The following is a 14,902-nucleotide window of genomic DNA, read 5'->3' on the forward strand; positions in this document are numbered from 1 at the left end:
TTGGACTAGATGGCCTGTGTGGCCCCTTCCAACTCTATGATTCTATGATCCTGCATTGAGCAGGGGGTTGGACTAGATGGCCTGTATGGCCCCTTCCAACTCTATGGTTCTATGATTCTGTGAAAGGGTTGCCAGCTCCGGGTTGGGAAGTTCTTGGCAATTTGGGGGTAGAGACTGGGGAGGGGGCGTTTGGGGAGGTGAAAGACCTCACTGGGATATTGTATCCTAGAGCCCACCTTCCAAAGCAGCCATTTTCTCAGGGGGGAACTAATCACTGTAGTCTGGTGATCAGTTGTAATTCTGGGAGATCTCTACTCCCTTAGGAAAGGGACGCCTGTTAAGCATTCCAAGGAGCAAAAGGGAGCTGTATACATTTATTATTTAATGGCTATTGTTGTTGTTGTTATGTGCCAAGTCGTGTCCGACCCATCGCGACCCCATGGACAATGATCCTCCAGGCCTTCCTGTCCTCTACCATTCCCCGGAGTCCATTTAAGTTTGCACCTACTGCTTCAGTGACTCCATCCAGCTACCTCATTCTCTGTCGTCCCCTTCTTCTTTTGCCCTCGATCGCTCCCAGCATTAGGCTCTTCTCCAGGGAGTCCTTCCTTCTCATGAGGTGGCCAAAGTATTTGAGTTTCATCTTCAGGATCTGGCCTTCTAAAGAGCAGTCAGGGTTGATCTCCTCTAGGACTGACCGGTTTGTTCGCCTTGCAGTCCAAGGGACTCGCAAGAGTCTTCTCCAGCACCAGAGTTCAAAAGCCTCAATTCTTTGACGCTCGGCCTTCCTTATGGTCCAACTTTCGCAGCCATACATTGCAACTGGGAATACCATAGCCTTGACTAAACGCACTTTTGTTGGCAGGGTGATGTCTCTGCTTTTTAGGATGCTGTCTAGATTTGCCATAGCTTTCCTCCCCAGGAGCAAGCGTCTTTTAATTTCTTTGCTGCAGTCCCCATCTGCAGTGATCTTGGAGCCCAGGAAAATAAAATCTGTCACTATCTCCATTTCTTCCCCATCTATTTGCCATGAATTGAGAGGGCCGGATGCCATGATCTTTGTTTTCTTGATGTTGAGTTTCAAGCCAACTTCTGCACTCTCCTCCTTCACCCGCATCAACAGGCTCTTTAGTTCCTCTTCACTTTCTGCCATTAGAGTGGTATCATCTGCATATCTGTTAATGGCTATATCTTATAGTTATTTGACAAACACTTCTAAAAAACCACAACAAAGTTATTGGTAGACTCTGGATTTTAGATGAGTTGGTAACGGCACAAGAGCTAGACAATATGAGCTGTGCGCTGGTGCAAACTTGCAGAAGTAGATTCTCCCATTACGAGAGAAATCAGCGTTTCCCAGTGAAACCTATTGGTGGTGAAAATGAACTACATCTGTATGGTGGGTGATGAACCCTGTCAGTTTCTCCCGTCTCTTGGTCTTGCACATAAGCATATAGGAAGCCTTTCTCCCTCCTCCACTGACTGTTCTGTGCCCCTGAAACTAAGGTACAGAACTCATGGCTGCAAGATGGATTGAAAGCTGCTTGCTTAGGAGGCTTGAAAAGGGGATGAAACAAATTGATAGTTCAGTGCACAGCTCATGGTGGCTAGTACTTGTGCCATTACCAACTCGTCATCTCCAGAGCCCTTTTCTACTACTATGGTTTTTAAAAAAATATTCTTATCAAATAACTGTAAGGTTGGACATTATCAAATACTTTGGCCACCTCAGGAGAAGGAAGGACTCCCTGGAGAAGAGCCTAATGCTGGGAGCGATCGAGGGCAAAAGAAGAAGGGGACGACAGAGAATGAGGTGGCTGGATGGAGTCACTGAAGCTTAAATGGACTCCGGGGAATGGTAGAGGACAGGAAGGCCTGGAGGATCATTGTCCATGGGGTCGCGATGGGTCGGTCATGACTTTGCACCTAACAACAACATGGACATTTTAAAAAATGATTATGTGTTGTTTAAAAAAAAAAAGTGGAGGAACTTGATCAAGTGGAAAATTGCTGATAGTTTGGCCAGTGTTTCATTCACTTGTATATAAATATTCACAGTTTGAAATTGGGAGAATACAGGCTCATTCTGTGGCAACAGAAATTTGCTGCAGTTCATGTTTTGTATCTAGATGCTCCCTAAGTGATTTCAAGTACGAACCCTGGCAGCAGGGAGTAATTGAGGGAGCTGAGAACGTCTTCTTGACCTGCCTTTCTCCTCCTGCTATGTTCTCCCTTTAAGGTCCAGTCTGCGCGGGCGTCGTGGGCCTCAAGATGCCCCGCTACTGCCTCTTTGGGGACACCGTGAACACAGCCTCCCGCATGGAGTCCAACGGAGAAGGTGAACAGCGGTGTTTGGGGAGCAGGGGCAATGCGACACAATCTGTCGCGATCAATATGAATCAGGCAGTTGGGATTTGCAGGACTAGTGCGCAGAAAGATTTCAGGGTCTAGAGTGATCTGTGGAGGAGGGTGGGAGGCTTTCTATACAGGCTCGTGCAAAAGGCTGAGAGACGGGTGAAACTGATAGGGTTGATCACCTACCATACAGACATGCTAATTGTGACTCTGTGTATTACAGCCCTGAAGATCCACCTCTCGGGAGCCACCAAATCCATCCTGGAGGAGTTTGGCTGCTTTGAACTGGAGGTCCGCGGTGATGTGGAGATGAAGGTGCGTGGGGGCTGACGCCTCACTTCTTGCTTACCCATCCAACTTCTTGACTTCTTCAAACTTTGTAACACATTCTCCTCTTTATGCTTCCTTCCATCTTTCCCTGTCTCCCCCATTCCACCCACTTATCCTGGCCTCTTGTTCCTCTTCCCAGCTTAGCCCTTGATTAACAAGCCTTCCCTTTCATGCCCTGACACTGTATCAACTTGGCTTCCATGTTTAACCCTCCAAACGCAGCTCCGGAGTAGACATCATAATGTAAATGTATATATCCTGGGACTTTTCAGCACAGGAAAGAGCAAAGAAGAAGAGCTGTTTTTTATAACCTGCTTTACACTGCACAAAGGAGTCTCAAAGTGGCTTACAATCGTCTTCCCTTCCTTTCCCCAGAACAGACACCCTGTGAGGTGGATGAGGATCTCTAAGAGAACAGCAGTATCAGGACTGTAACTAGCCCATGGCCACCCAGCTGGCTGCATGTGGAGGAGTGGGGAAGCATTGCCAGAAGAGATAGTGATGGCCACAGGAATAAACAGCTTTCAAAGGGAACAATATACATTTGTGGTCTATCAGAGGCTACTAGTCATGGTGACTGAGGGGCGGTAAACATCAGAGGAAGGCCTTAACCTCCAGGTCCTGTTGCTGGCCCTGCATAGGAAGTGGCTGGCCCCTGTGTGAGGCAGGAGGCTGGACTGGATGGACCCTCTGTTTAGAAATCTCCAAAGATGGAGAACCCACCACCTCCCAAGGAAGCCTGTTCCACTGGGGAACCACTCTGACTGTCAGGAACTTCTTCTGGATGTTTAGATGGGATTTCTTTTGAATTAATTCATCCCATTCGTTCTGGCCCGTCCCTCTGGGGCAAGAGAGAAGAACTCTGCTCCATCTTCTACATGGCACCTTTTTAAATACTTGAAGATGGTTATCAGATCCCCTCTCAGTCGCCTCCTCTCCAGGCTAAACAGACCAAGCTCCCCCAACCTTTCTTCATACGTCTTGGTCTCCAAACCCCTCACCATCTTATATAAGGGGACAGCCTCAGCCTCTATGAGAGATGACGCTGGACTAGATGGACATCTGGTCTGATCCAGCAAGGCTCTTCTGTGTCCTTACATGGGGTGGGTGCAAAACCCTTTGGTAGTTTGGTGTTTTTTCTGCCCAGCCAGGCATACATCCCTCAAGGAAGAATATCCAGGAGGAGGGAGAGGGAAGGGTATTGGCAGGGGAGAACCAGCGAGCGCCGGAAATAGCAAATGCAGCTCCCTCTTACCTGCCATTCCTTCCTGGCAATCCTGTTATTTCTTCAGATGTCTCTCGGGGGACCCAGATTTTCAGCCTAGCACATCTAGTTCCATCCTCCGCTTCATTTCCCTGTGGCTGGGGTTGTGACGGCCAGCTGGAGACTCTGAGAGCTCTCGATAGAACTAATGTAAGCAGGGGGGCACAAGGGGAACAGGAAGCAAACAGGATTATCCTAATTAATTTTCAAACACGCCTTTTCATTTGTGTCTTTTGATAGGCAGAAAGGGCAGCAGGAGACATTCACTCCTGGCTTTTTAACTGCCGTCAGAAAAGCTGCCTCAGATTCTGTCGAAGTTCTATCAGCATTGGATCCTTCTCCTAAGGTGTTTGCCAGAGGACCTTGGAAATGGTGTCTCAGGAAGAACGTTGCAGATCATTAACTCCCCTCAGAGCATTCAGATTTCCCTGGGTTCCCCAGGCAGAGGGATAGATGGATAAACTGGTTCAGAGCATATTCATAGAATCAGAGAATTGGAAGGGACCTCGTGGGTCATCTAGTCCAACCCCCTGCACTATGCAGGACACTCACATCCCACAGGTCTGGAGATTCCTGACCTCAGAGCCTGAGCAAGGTTAGCCCTTGTTAGTACTTGGATGGGAGACCACTATAGAAGTCCAGGGTTGCTACGCAGAGGCAGGCAAACTGCCTCTAAGCATCCATTACCTTGCCCTGGAGGGATGAGACAGAACAAATGGGATGAAATTAATTCAAAAGAAATTCCGTCTAAGCATCCGGAAGAAGCTCCTGACAGTTAGAGCGGTTCCTCAGTGGAACAGGCTTCCTCAGGAGGTGGTGGGTTCTCCATCTTTGGAGATTTTTAAACAGAGGCTGGAGAGCCATCTGACGGAGAGGCGGATTCTGTGAAGGTTCAAGGGGGTAGCAGGTGACAGTGGATGAGCGATAGGGTTGGGAGTGTCCTGCACAGTGCAGAGTGTTGGACTAGATGACCCAGGAGGTCCCTTCCAACTCTATTATTCTATGATTCTAAATTCCATCTCAACATCCGGAAGAAGTTCCTGACAGTCAGAGCGGTTTCTCAGTGGAACAGGCTTCCTTGGGAAGCAGTGGGTTCTCCATCTTTGGAGATTTTTAAACAGAGGCTGGAGAGCCATCTGACGGAGAGGCTGATTCTGTGAAGGCTCAAGGGGGTAGCAGGTTACAGTGGATGAGCGATAGCGCTGTGAGTGTTCTGCGTAGTGCAGGGGGTTGGACTAGATGACCCAGGAGGTCCCTTCCAAATCTGTGATTCTATGATTCTATCTATGAAAACCCTACAGCGTCTCCATTGTTGCGATTTGGCAGTACTTGACATAAACTGTAGGGATCCTTTCCACCTGCTTTTGGGTTGCAGCTGAGACCTTGGCTCTCGCTCACGGTTTGGCCTGTCCCCTTCTACCCACAGGGAAAAGGGAAAATGAGGACCTACTGGCTCCTGTCAGAGCGGGTCAGCAGCACCCGGGGATGACGACCAGGGGACGGCTCCGGGGGGAGATGCCATTCCCTCGCTTTCCGCCTCTCAGCTGATCCGCCAAAGACTGTTCAGGGAATCCTCAGCTCCGAGTTGAACCACCCATGGCGATTCCGGGCCGATCCCCAGAACCCTATACGTCCGGCCCCACACGTCGCCCAGGACTCACGCGCGGATCGCCAGCGACACACAGCCCGGATCTAACTCTGGGTCTTCAAGACTTGGTGTCCTGCAGCCAGGCCAGGGTGACGCTCAAGAGCGATCGGATCCGTACATCCTTTCCTCGTGCCCTCGAGACTTTGTAGTCCATTCCAAGCGGAAGGAGTTAGCTCTGCTGTTGCCCCTCCCTGTGTCGTAGCCTCTCGTCTCCTTTCCCGTGGACTCTGGCCCCACATCCCTCTTTGGGCCACCATGGCCGAGAGCCAGCACCCGACATCCGGAAACTCAGTGACAAACGTGGCATCGTGCACCCAGATCAGGAAACGGGGAGAAGAATCGCGTTGCAAAGCTTTTTGGACCTCGCCTCCCTCGTCTCCTGGCCCACCGGTGATTGTTCCGAGAAACTCCTTCCTTTCCCGCTGCTGTAGATTTTGTAATAAAATGAATTTGCGTCTGTCTCTGGCTCACAACCCCAGCCCTTGGATATCCTTAACCTCATTCCCGGAGGTGCGAGGCCCAGCGACGGCTTAAGGAGGAAGGGACCGGCTTTCGAGATGTGCTCAGAGCCACTGGTCGCTGCCTGAATTGACGATTTCACAGGTTTCAGCACGGATGGGCTGCTGAGATGTTAGAGGCACAAGAGATGGAGGTCTGGTTCTGGTAGAGCGATTTGTATAGACCAGGGGTTCCCGACCAGGGGTCTGTGGCCCCTAGGGGTCCGTGGGAGTTCTGAAGCAGCGTAGTATTGGGAGGTGGGATGGGTCTGGGCTGTCTTCTCAGCTCCTACTCTTCATTTCAGCCTACAGGAGGCAGAACCGCCGTGGCAGTAGTAAAGGCAGAGGAGGGAGCAAAAGGAGGGATACGGGTGTGGTTCGTGATGTCACTCCTGGGGTGGGGCCGGGGGTGGGGCCAGCTGACATCACTTCTAGGGCTCCTGAAAAACATTTTCACGGGCTCCTCCGTGGTCAAAAGGTTGAAAATGGCTGGTATAGACAAACACAGTTTTTAGGAATCCGGTCGCAAGCTGTAGCTTTAGTATATCTGGGAGTGGGTTAAGGATTCGCGGGGGCAAATCAATACGAGGGTCTTGGGAGCAGCCAGACTGGCAGGGGTCCCCCATAGTGGAAATGGGGGTCACCCTGAGTGTCCTTAAAGATAGGATTTTAACATTGGTAAAGCGGGACACTATTGACGGGGGGGGGGTTCTTGATTAAAAATTTGGTCTATATGGAGCAACCAAAAGTTTCATAGCCCGCATAGAACGCAAAAATAGCATTGTAATATATATATTTTTACTTTCAACATAAGTACAATTTGCCAGGTGCCCCCAGATGTCCCTCCAAAATTGGGACAATCTGGTCACCTCCCTTAAAGAGGGAAAAGGGAAGAGGCTGTGACCCTGCTCCTGATCCAGGGCGGGGGAGTGTTGGTAAAAAAATAGAGGAGTGAATGTCATAAAAAATAGCAGCGTTAATGCATAACTGATGAGACCAGACAAGGCAGTTGTACTGTATACAAAAAAGACAACTTTATTAGCTAAACAGGATAGGGGAAACTGGAAGACAGAACAAGAAAACGCAGAGCTTCCTCGGGCTCATTCAGGAGCTCTACACCTTACACGGTGAAGATTCAAGACGGATCTGAGCTCTTCTCAAAACAAAGGGAGGAAGCAGAAAGCTTCTCTTCCTGCCAATCTCGTGGATGTGACAAACCTGAGTCAGGTACTGGCCCCAGCAAAACAACTCTGGATATCTGAACAGACCTTTTGACCCACTCTCCCTGACCCCGCTAGCAACAGCTGCAAACAAACAGTTTAACTCTTTGACTGACAGTCTAAGAGTCTTTGACTGACAAAGTCTAACAGGGAGGCACCATGTAGGGCAGTGGTCTCCAACCTTTTTATCACCGGGGACCGGTCAACGCTTGGACAATTTTACTGAGGCCCGGGGGAGGGGGGTGGTCTTTTGCCGAGGGACGCCGCCGCCGCCCCCTGAGCCCCTGCTCCGCTTGCTTTCCCGCCGGTGCCCCTGACTTCCCATCACCCACAGGCCGAGGGGGAGCCCCAGCCATGGCGGCTGCTGGAGAGCACCAAAGGTGAGCTGGTGGCAGAGTGGCAGGGCAGCCCCCGAGGCAGCAGCTGGGGAGGAGGACGAGGAGGAGTTACTGGTCCCTGGACTGGGGGTTGGGGACAGCTGTAGGGCTCCTGGAAGCACATGCTACATAAGCTAGCCCTGAGTATACCCTCTAGGTCAGGAGTCCCCAATTTGGCATCTATTAGCAGGTTGCCCTCCTCCAGGTGGGAATGGAGAAAGAGACCTGCTGGTCATCCACAAGCAGCATCAGTGATGGCAAACCATGACAATCAGGCTGAGGAAGTGTGCATGCACATGAAAGCTCACACCTTGAATAAAACGTGGTTGGTCTTAAAAGTGCCACTGGACTCTAAGTTTGTTCTGTGACTTCAGATCAACACAACTAGAAGAGATGTTTTTTATACCCTGCTTTTCTCTACCCGAAGGAGTCTCAAAGCGGCTTCCAATTGCCTTCCCTTTCTCTCCCCACAACAAACACCCTGTGAGACTGGTGAGGCTGAGAGAGCCCTGAGATTACTGAAGAAGAAGAAGAGTTGGTTCGTATATGCCACTTTTCTCTATCTGAAGGAGTCTCAAAGCGGCTTCCAATTGCCTTCCCTTTCTTCTCCCCACAACAAACACCCTGTGAGACTGGTGAGGCCGAGAGAGCTCTGACAGGACTGCTCAGTGAGAACAGCTCCAACAGGACTGCGACTGGCCCAAGGTCACCCAGCTGGTTGCCTGCGGAGGAACGGGGAATCACGCGGCTCGCCAGATTAGAAGCCGCCGCTCTTAACCACTACACCAGGCTGTCTACCCACCTGAATCTAATTCAGTAATAGACGAGCCTGCTTCTTATGTTCAAAGGCAGGAGAAACCTTGCCGCATATCATCTAAAAAACACTTGAAAGAAGTATCCCTGCGGGTGAATGGAAGGCTTAAAAACGAGATAAGACGTTCTGATTAAAAAAATATGTCTGAAGGCTTCTTGGAAAAGTTAGCTTGTTTAAAACTGAAAACTTGAGATCCTCCACAAATGAGCTTTTCAAGTTTTCCGTTTGAAGGAGTTCACACCGTTCTCGGCCTTGCTTGTCACCCCCCCCCCCCCAATTCTGAGCGATCGGCCGCTCTTTCTGCGCATTAAAGGAAATAAGTTTGATGCCCGACGCTGAGTAATAGGATCAGGGACAGCCCAAAGGAAACGAAAGGCCGGTCTGTTAATTACCCTTTCTTGTAGCGTAAGCAGCAGCATCCGGCATTTGGGGAGAAACAAGGTAGAAGATTAAAAAGGAATGAAGTAGACTCACAGTGCAATTTTTACAAGCTGTTTTTTTTAAAGCCATCTTTAAAAAAAAGAAAACCTGCTATTGCATAAGGTTGCTAACTCCAGAAATTCGAAGATATGAAGAGAGTCAGTCAGTCGGTAACCTTTTATTGGCATAAAATATGTATAAGACATATAAAAATAGGGTTTAAAATCCCAAAAAAATAATAAAATAGGCCATGGCGCTACATAGCCAAACAGATCTTAAAATGATTAAATAAACTATAAAAGATAAAATACAAGGCAGGCAGCATATTATAGAATCATAGAATCATAGAGTTGGAAGGGGCCATGCAGGCCATCTAGTCCAACCCCCTGCTCAACGCAGGATCAGCCCTAAGCATCCTAAAGCATCCAAGAAAAGTGTGTATCCAACCTTTGCTTGAAGACTGCCAGTGAGGGGGAGCTCACCACCTCCTTAGGCAGCCTATTCCACTGCTGAACTACTCTGACTGTGAAATTTTTTCCCTGATATCTAGCCTATATCGTTGTACTTGAAGTTTAAACCCATTACTGCGTGTCCTCTCCTCTGCAGCCAACATTATAAAAGCATCTTAGTTAGAACTCTGGCAACTAAAATGGTTACCTCTGGGTCTTTGTCAGAGAGCAGAAAATGCAAGGTCATAGACTTACTTACAGAAGGCCTGTTTCCCAGCAAAGCAACAAAGCTGTCATTCCGACACTGCTCATATAAGGGGCAATCTAGCAAAATGTGTGAGACAGAGTCAGGGCAGCCAGAACCACATGGACAGAGTCTCGCATGGTATGGGATATGGTGGAATCTTCCCTCTAAGACCTTTGGAGGGAAATCATTCATTCGTGCCAGGAGAAAAGCTCTTCTCAGAGGTGGGACATCAAGAAGATGCAAGGAGGTTTGAGGAGGGGAGGAGGGACTTTGGTGGATTGTAATGCCATAGAGCCAGGGTGGCCAAACTGCGGCTGTCCATATGTCCATGGACTACAATTCCCATGAGCCCCAGCCAGCATGTGTTGGCAGGGGCTCATGGGAATTGTAGTCCATGGACATGTGGACAAGCTGCAGTTTGGCCACCCTGGCTCTATGGCATTACAATCCACCAAAGTCCCTCCTCCCCTCCTCAAACCTCCTTGCATCTTCTTGATGTCCCACCCCTGAGAAGAGCTTTTCTCCTGCCATAGCGACCACCTTTCAAAGAGGTCATTTTCTCCGGGTGAACTGTTCTCTGCCGCCAGGAGGTCAGTTGTGAACTCACAAGATCTCCAGGCACCACCTGGAGATTGTTGGATAAACAAAGAATATGGCCAAATAGTGTAGGTTGCAATATACATCTGGATCCGTTATACGGAACCATGGGTTCAATAAGGCACAGAGTCACTTGAATGCCTCAAAAGCTCTTTATTGATCGTATACAACTGAAGAAGAAGACTTGGTTCTTATAGGCTGCTTTTCTCTACCCGAAGGAGTCTCAGAGCGACTTACAGTCGCCTTCCCTTCCTCTCCCCACAACAGACACCCTGTGAGGGAGGGGAGGCTGAGAGAGCCCTGAGATTCCTGAAGAAGAAGAAGAGTTGGTTCTTATATGCCACTTTTCTCTACCCAAAGGAGTCTCAAAGTGGCTTCCAATCGCCTTCCCTTTCCTCTCCCCACAACAGACACCCTGTGAGTGGGGAATCGAACCCAGCTCGCCAGATTAGAGGTCCGCACTCCTAACCACAAGAGGCAAAACGGAACTGAGAAACCCTGAAAACCCCCAACTTACATACATAAACAAACAATGGATCTTCCCGGCAGTGCACGCTATTGGTCAATTTCACTTTTAAACTGACTGGATCAGGCAGATGGGATCTAACTGTGCATTGGTCAATTACATGGCCTGCTCAGATCCTGTCTCTGACCTCAAGCTTGGTCCTTGGCAGAACCGCAAACACAACACCCCCCAAAGCTTGTGACTGACCAATAAGTGGAGCCCTCTGAGTAATTACAATAACCAGTCATTGATGGGATCCTGCGAGCTAACCAATGGCAATTATGCATTTCCAATGCTAGCGCTGGGATCCAAGCTCCCGATCTTATAATCCACACATTTGACTTCTGTAGGAGAAGCTTTGACAGCCACAAATCCAAATTTAAAGTCACAGTGTAATGCAATCCACAGACCATTCTGAAAGAGATTATTCTTCTTGGCAACGCACAAAACAAATTTTAAGTCAGTCCACAGTCCGACAGCCTCTGGTAAAGCCGATTTCAACTGCTTATACGGTCTTTTCCAGGACATTTTTACATATCCATCTCTGCTGGCTTTCTTTGTCCTTTGGTGTAGTGGTTAGGAGTGCAGACTTCTAAACTGGCAAGCCAGGTTTGATTACCCGCTCCCCCACATGAAGCCAGCTGGGTGACCTTGGCCTCACCACAGCATTGATAAAGCTGCTCTGACTGAGCCGTGATATCAGGGCTCTCTCAGCCTCACCTACCTCACAGGGTGTCTGATGTGGGGAGAGGAAAGGGAAGGGGATTGTAAGCCGCTTTGAGACTCCTTCGGGTAGAGAAAAGCGGCATCTAAGAACTAACTCTTGTTCTTCTTCAGTAATCTCAGGGCTCTCTCAGCCTCACCTCCCTTACAGAATGTCTGATGTGGGGAGAGGAAAGGGAAGGCGACTGTAAGCTGCTTTGAGCCTCCTTCGGGTAGAGAAAAGTGGCATATAAGAACCAACTCTCTTCTTCTTCTTCTTCTTCTTCTTCTTCTTCTTCTTCCTTTGCACCCCGATCTGCTCGGCGGGAGGTTCCATTGTTACCATCTATCCACGCATGTTTGGACTGACATGGGAAATTGCTTGTGTGTTCATGCAGGGAGAGGGGAAAAACGTTATCTTTTAAACAAAGAGCAGCATGTTCATTAGGAAGAAAGATGACGGGACAGGTTAAAGGTGGGTGAGGTGGGTGAGGCTGGGAGAGCCCTGATATCACTGCTTGCTCAGAACAGTTTTATCAGTGCTGTGGCGAGCCCAAGGTCACCCAGCTGGCTGCATGTGGGGGAGCACAGAATCGAACCTGGCATGCCAGATTAGAAGTCCGCACTCCTAACCACTACACCAAAGTGGCTCTCTAAATCCGAGTCCAGGGGTATCATGGCCAAATAACACTAAGCGTTCGTATTAATCCGATTGTGTAACGAGCACTGCTGTATATTAAAATTTACCAATGGGAACCTGCAATACTCGCAGAAGAGGAATCCTTTGCTGTGGCCCAAACTAAACGGTACAAGCAAGTCTATTGGGGTGAATCATGTAAACAGCAATATTTCATTCATTCAAGTGTTGAACATTGGTGCAGAAAATGAACAGTCATGATTATCTATCATGCTAATGTATATCGTTCATTAATACAGTAAGGTAAGGTGACCAGATTGTCCCACTTTTGGAGGGACATCTGGGGGCGCCTGGCAAATTGTACTTATGTTGAAATTAAAAACATATATATCACAATACTATTTCTGCGTTCTATGCGTTCTATGAAACTTTTTGTTGCTCCATATAGACCAAATTTTTAATCAAGAACCCACCCGGTCAGTCGTGTCCTGCTTTACCAATGTTGAAATCTGTTCACCTTACACTAAGGACACAATTACAGTAATCACAATAGTTAAAACCAAACTTTATTGACATTCAGTTGAGTCCGACTTGGCACAACTGCCACGATTTCCGATCTTGCACCAATTCTTTTCGTTCTGTAACATTCTGGCCGGGGTCCATTTTGATTGTATCTTTGACTGTATCTTTATTGGCTTGGTTTCCTTTTTCCACTGACCAGTCCTAGCAGACGCCCATAATCACACCACTCAAGCCCAACACAGATATTTGGATCTGTGCAGGCTACAAATTACCATTGTTTACCAATTACCAATGCGTTACCATTGTTGCTGGTTCTTCGAAGTCCCTCCTCCTGAGCCTGTCCTCCAAACTTCCGGCGAAGTGATCGCCATTTTTTTTTCTCCGAGCGAGCGGGGATAAACGCACCAGCGAGCCTCTTTCTGTTTAGAGGCTTCCCTGGCTTCAGTCCTTCACCTTTAGTCACTAAGCACAAACCACATAAAAGCCCGTTTGCTGAAATAAAGTCCCTTTATTTTTTACACATAAATTCAGCCGAAAATCGAGCCCGTGAGAGGGGGGGGGGTTTTATCACTCGAGGCAGCGTGCCAACGATCATACAATCAAACGACAGCTCACATTAGGCAGCTGGATGGGTCTCTCCGTAGCAACGAATCTACCTAGATTCGTTGCTATGGGTCTGTTTTTTTTTTTAAAAAACCTTTCTTAAAGGGAAAGGGGCTGTTTGGGAGCATGCTAACGGCTGCCCATTGGCTGCTTGACGGCCAGGGGCGGGACGAGCTTGGCAATAGCGCTTCCTTTCTAGCGATTTCTGCCGAGACCGGAAGCCTGTGGGAAACGCTAAAAAACGCAACTGATTCCACTACAAAGCCAGGTGTGCAAAACGACGAATTCCACTATTTTAAATGGCGATTTTTCATTCAGTGACCAATTTGCAACAAAGATCCCCGTGCGAAATGGCCCTGTTTCATGGCTCACTGTGGCTAGGTCGGAAAGGAACAGATATGGCATTTATTATTATTATTATTATTATTATTATTATTATTACTACTACTACTACTACTACTATGACTATTATTATTGTTGTTATTATTATTATTATTAGGCTCCCTGCCCGCAGGCTCAGGGTAGCTTACAGTATCATCATCATCATTTCATATAACACAGTAAAACCCTTTACAATGTTACAGTTTTGCTAATTGTGCCATTGGTCAAAATCCATCTGTGCAAGCCAAACTACCTCGGTTTCCACAGATCCAGGAGTACTCCAATGGGCAGGTTCAAAGCCAATTGTATTTCATCCAGCCTCAGCCATTCCCTCACAGCCCCACCATAGGACATCTGTCTTTGATGGATGCAGTTTAAATCTCCTGCAATGGAGCCATCCAGCCCCCAGCTTTCAGACAAGAAACCCATTTAGCCTGGACAAATTCTGGTCAGCCATCCATGAGGAGATAGGGCCAAGCCTAGAATAGTGTGGTTACCTAGCAACAGCCACTGAGGGACTTGCTTAAAGCCATAGGCTCTTCTTTTCTCGTTTTGGAATTTTGAAAGCTCTGCATAGTCTGTCTCCCCCCCACCACACTTTTCACATTTTTCTGCAAACTTAAGGCCCTTTTCAGGTTTGTCGTGGTCTGTTTTGCCTGAACAAAGCTCCAATCACTGGGTTTAGGTATCCAAAGATATCCTGAATTTGCTATTGGAATATAAGATATCCTCAGAGAAATAACGTTTTGTGTATGTTAATGTAAAGTGTGTAAATGTTAGGGTAATATTGGTATTATTTATATGTATTTTATTTTTATATTTCTATACCCCATTGACAAACTGTGGATCAGAGTTAAAGAAAGGTGGGCATATAAATAAAAATGTAATCACGGAATAGGAATGTTTCCATAACCCTAATTTGATTGAGTTGGGGAATTTATCTAGCTTTGATGTGAATGCACACTTCTTCAGATACACTGAAACAGAGTTCACCAACCATTACATATAGGTTTTGTATTTGCCGGCGCTTGTTGCCCGGAGGGGCTAATGGAAGCCAAGACCCAGCAATACGTATGGCTCAAATTGGATTAAAGCAGTAGGAAATCCAATTTTAAGTTTTACTTATCGTTCAGTTACTTATGCATCTTGTATCCAAGTAGCCCTTCCGGCCACTAACCCCGCCCCCCCCCATCTGTAAAAGTTGACAAAGTATGTTTTGAAGTAGTGCTAAGAAATGTGGATGGGTATCAAAGCTTATACCTAGAATTTAACATTATTGGTCTTAAAGGTGCCACTGGACCAGTGGTTCTCAACCTGGGGGTCAGGATCCCTTT

The 14,902-nt window shown here is 47.8% G+C and overlaps 1 protein-coding gene across 1 annotated transcript in view; it reads left to right on the top strand.

The window, feature by feature from the left end:
* The window catches only part of NPR1 (natriuretic peptide receptor 1), a 78,819-nt gene extending 72,763 nt beyond the window's left edge, over positions 1–6,056 (top strand). Inside the window, exons 20-22 of the mRNA XM_077321174.1 lie at positions 2,240–2,338; positions 2,579–2,670; positions 5,376–6,056. Coding sequence (XP_077177289.1) covers positions 2,240–2,338; positions 2,579–2,670; positions 5,376–5,438 — 254 coding nt within the window. The 3' untranslated portion in view covers positions 5,439–6,056. The remainder of the gene's footprint in view (positions 1–2,239; positions 2,339–2,578; positions 2,671–5,375) is intronic.
* Positions 6,057–14,902: the final 8,846 nt, after the last annotated feature.

The sequence above is a fragment of the Paroedura picta genome, chromosome 1, assembly GCF_049243985.1.
Source record: "Paroedura picta isolate Pp20150507F chromosome 1, Ppicta_v3.0, whole genome shotgun sequence".
NCBI lineage: Eukaryota > Metazoa > Chordata > Lepidosauria > Squamata > Gekkonidae > Paroedura > Paroedura picta.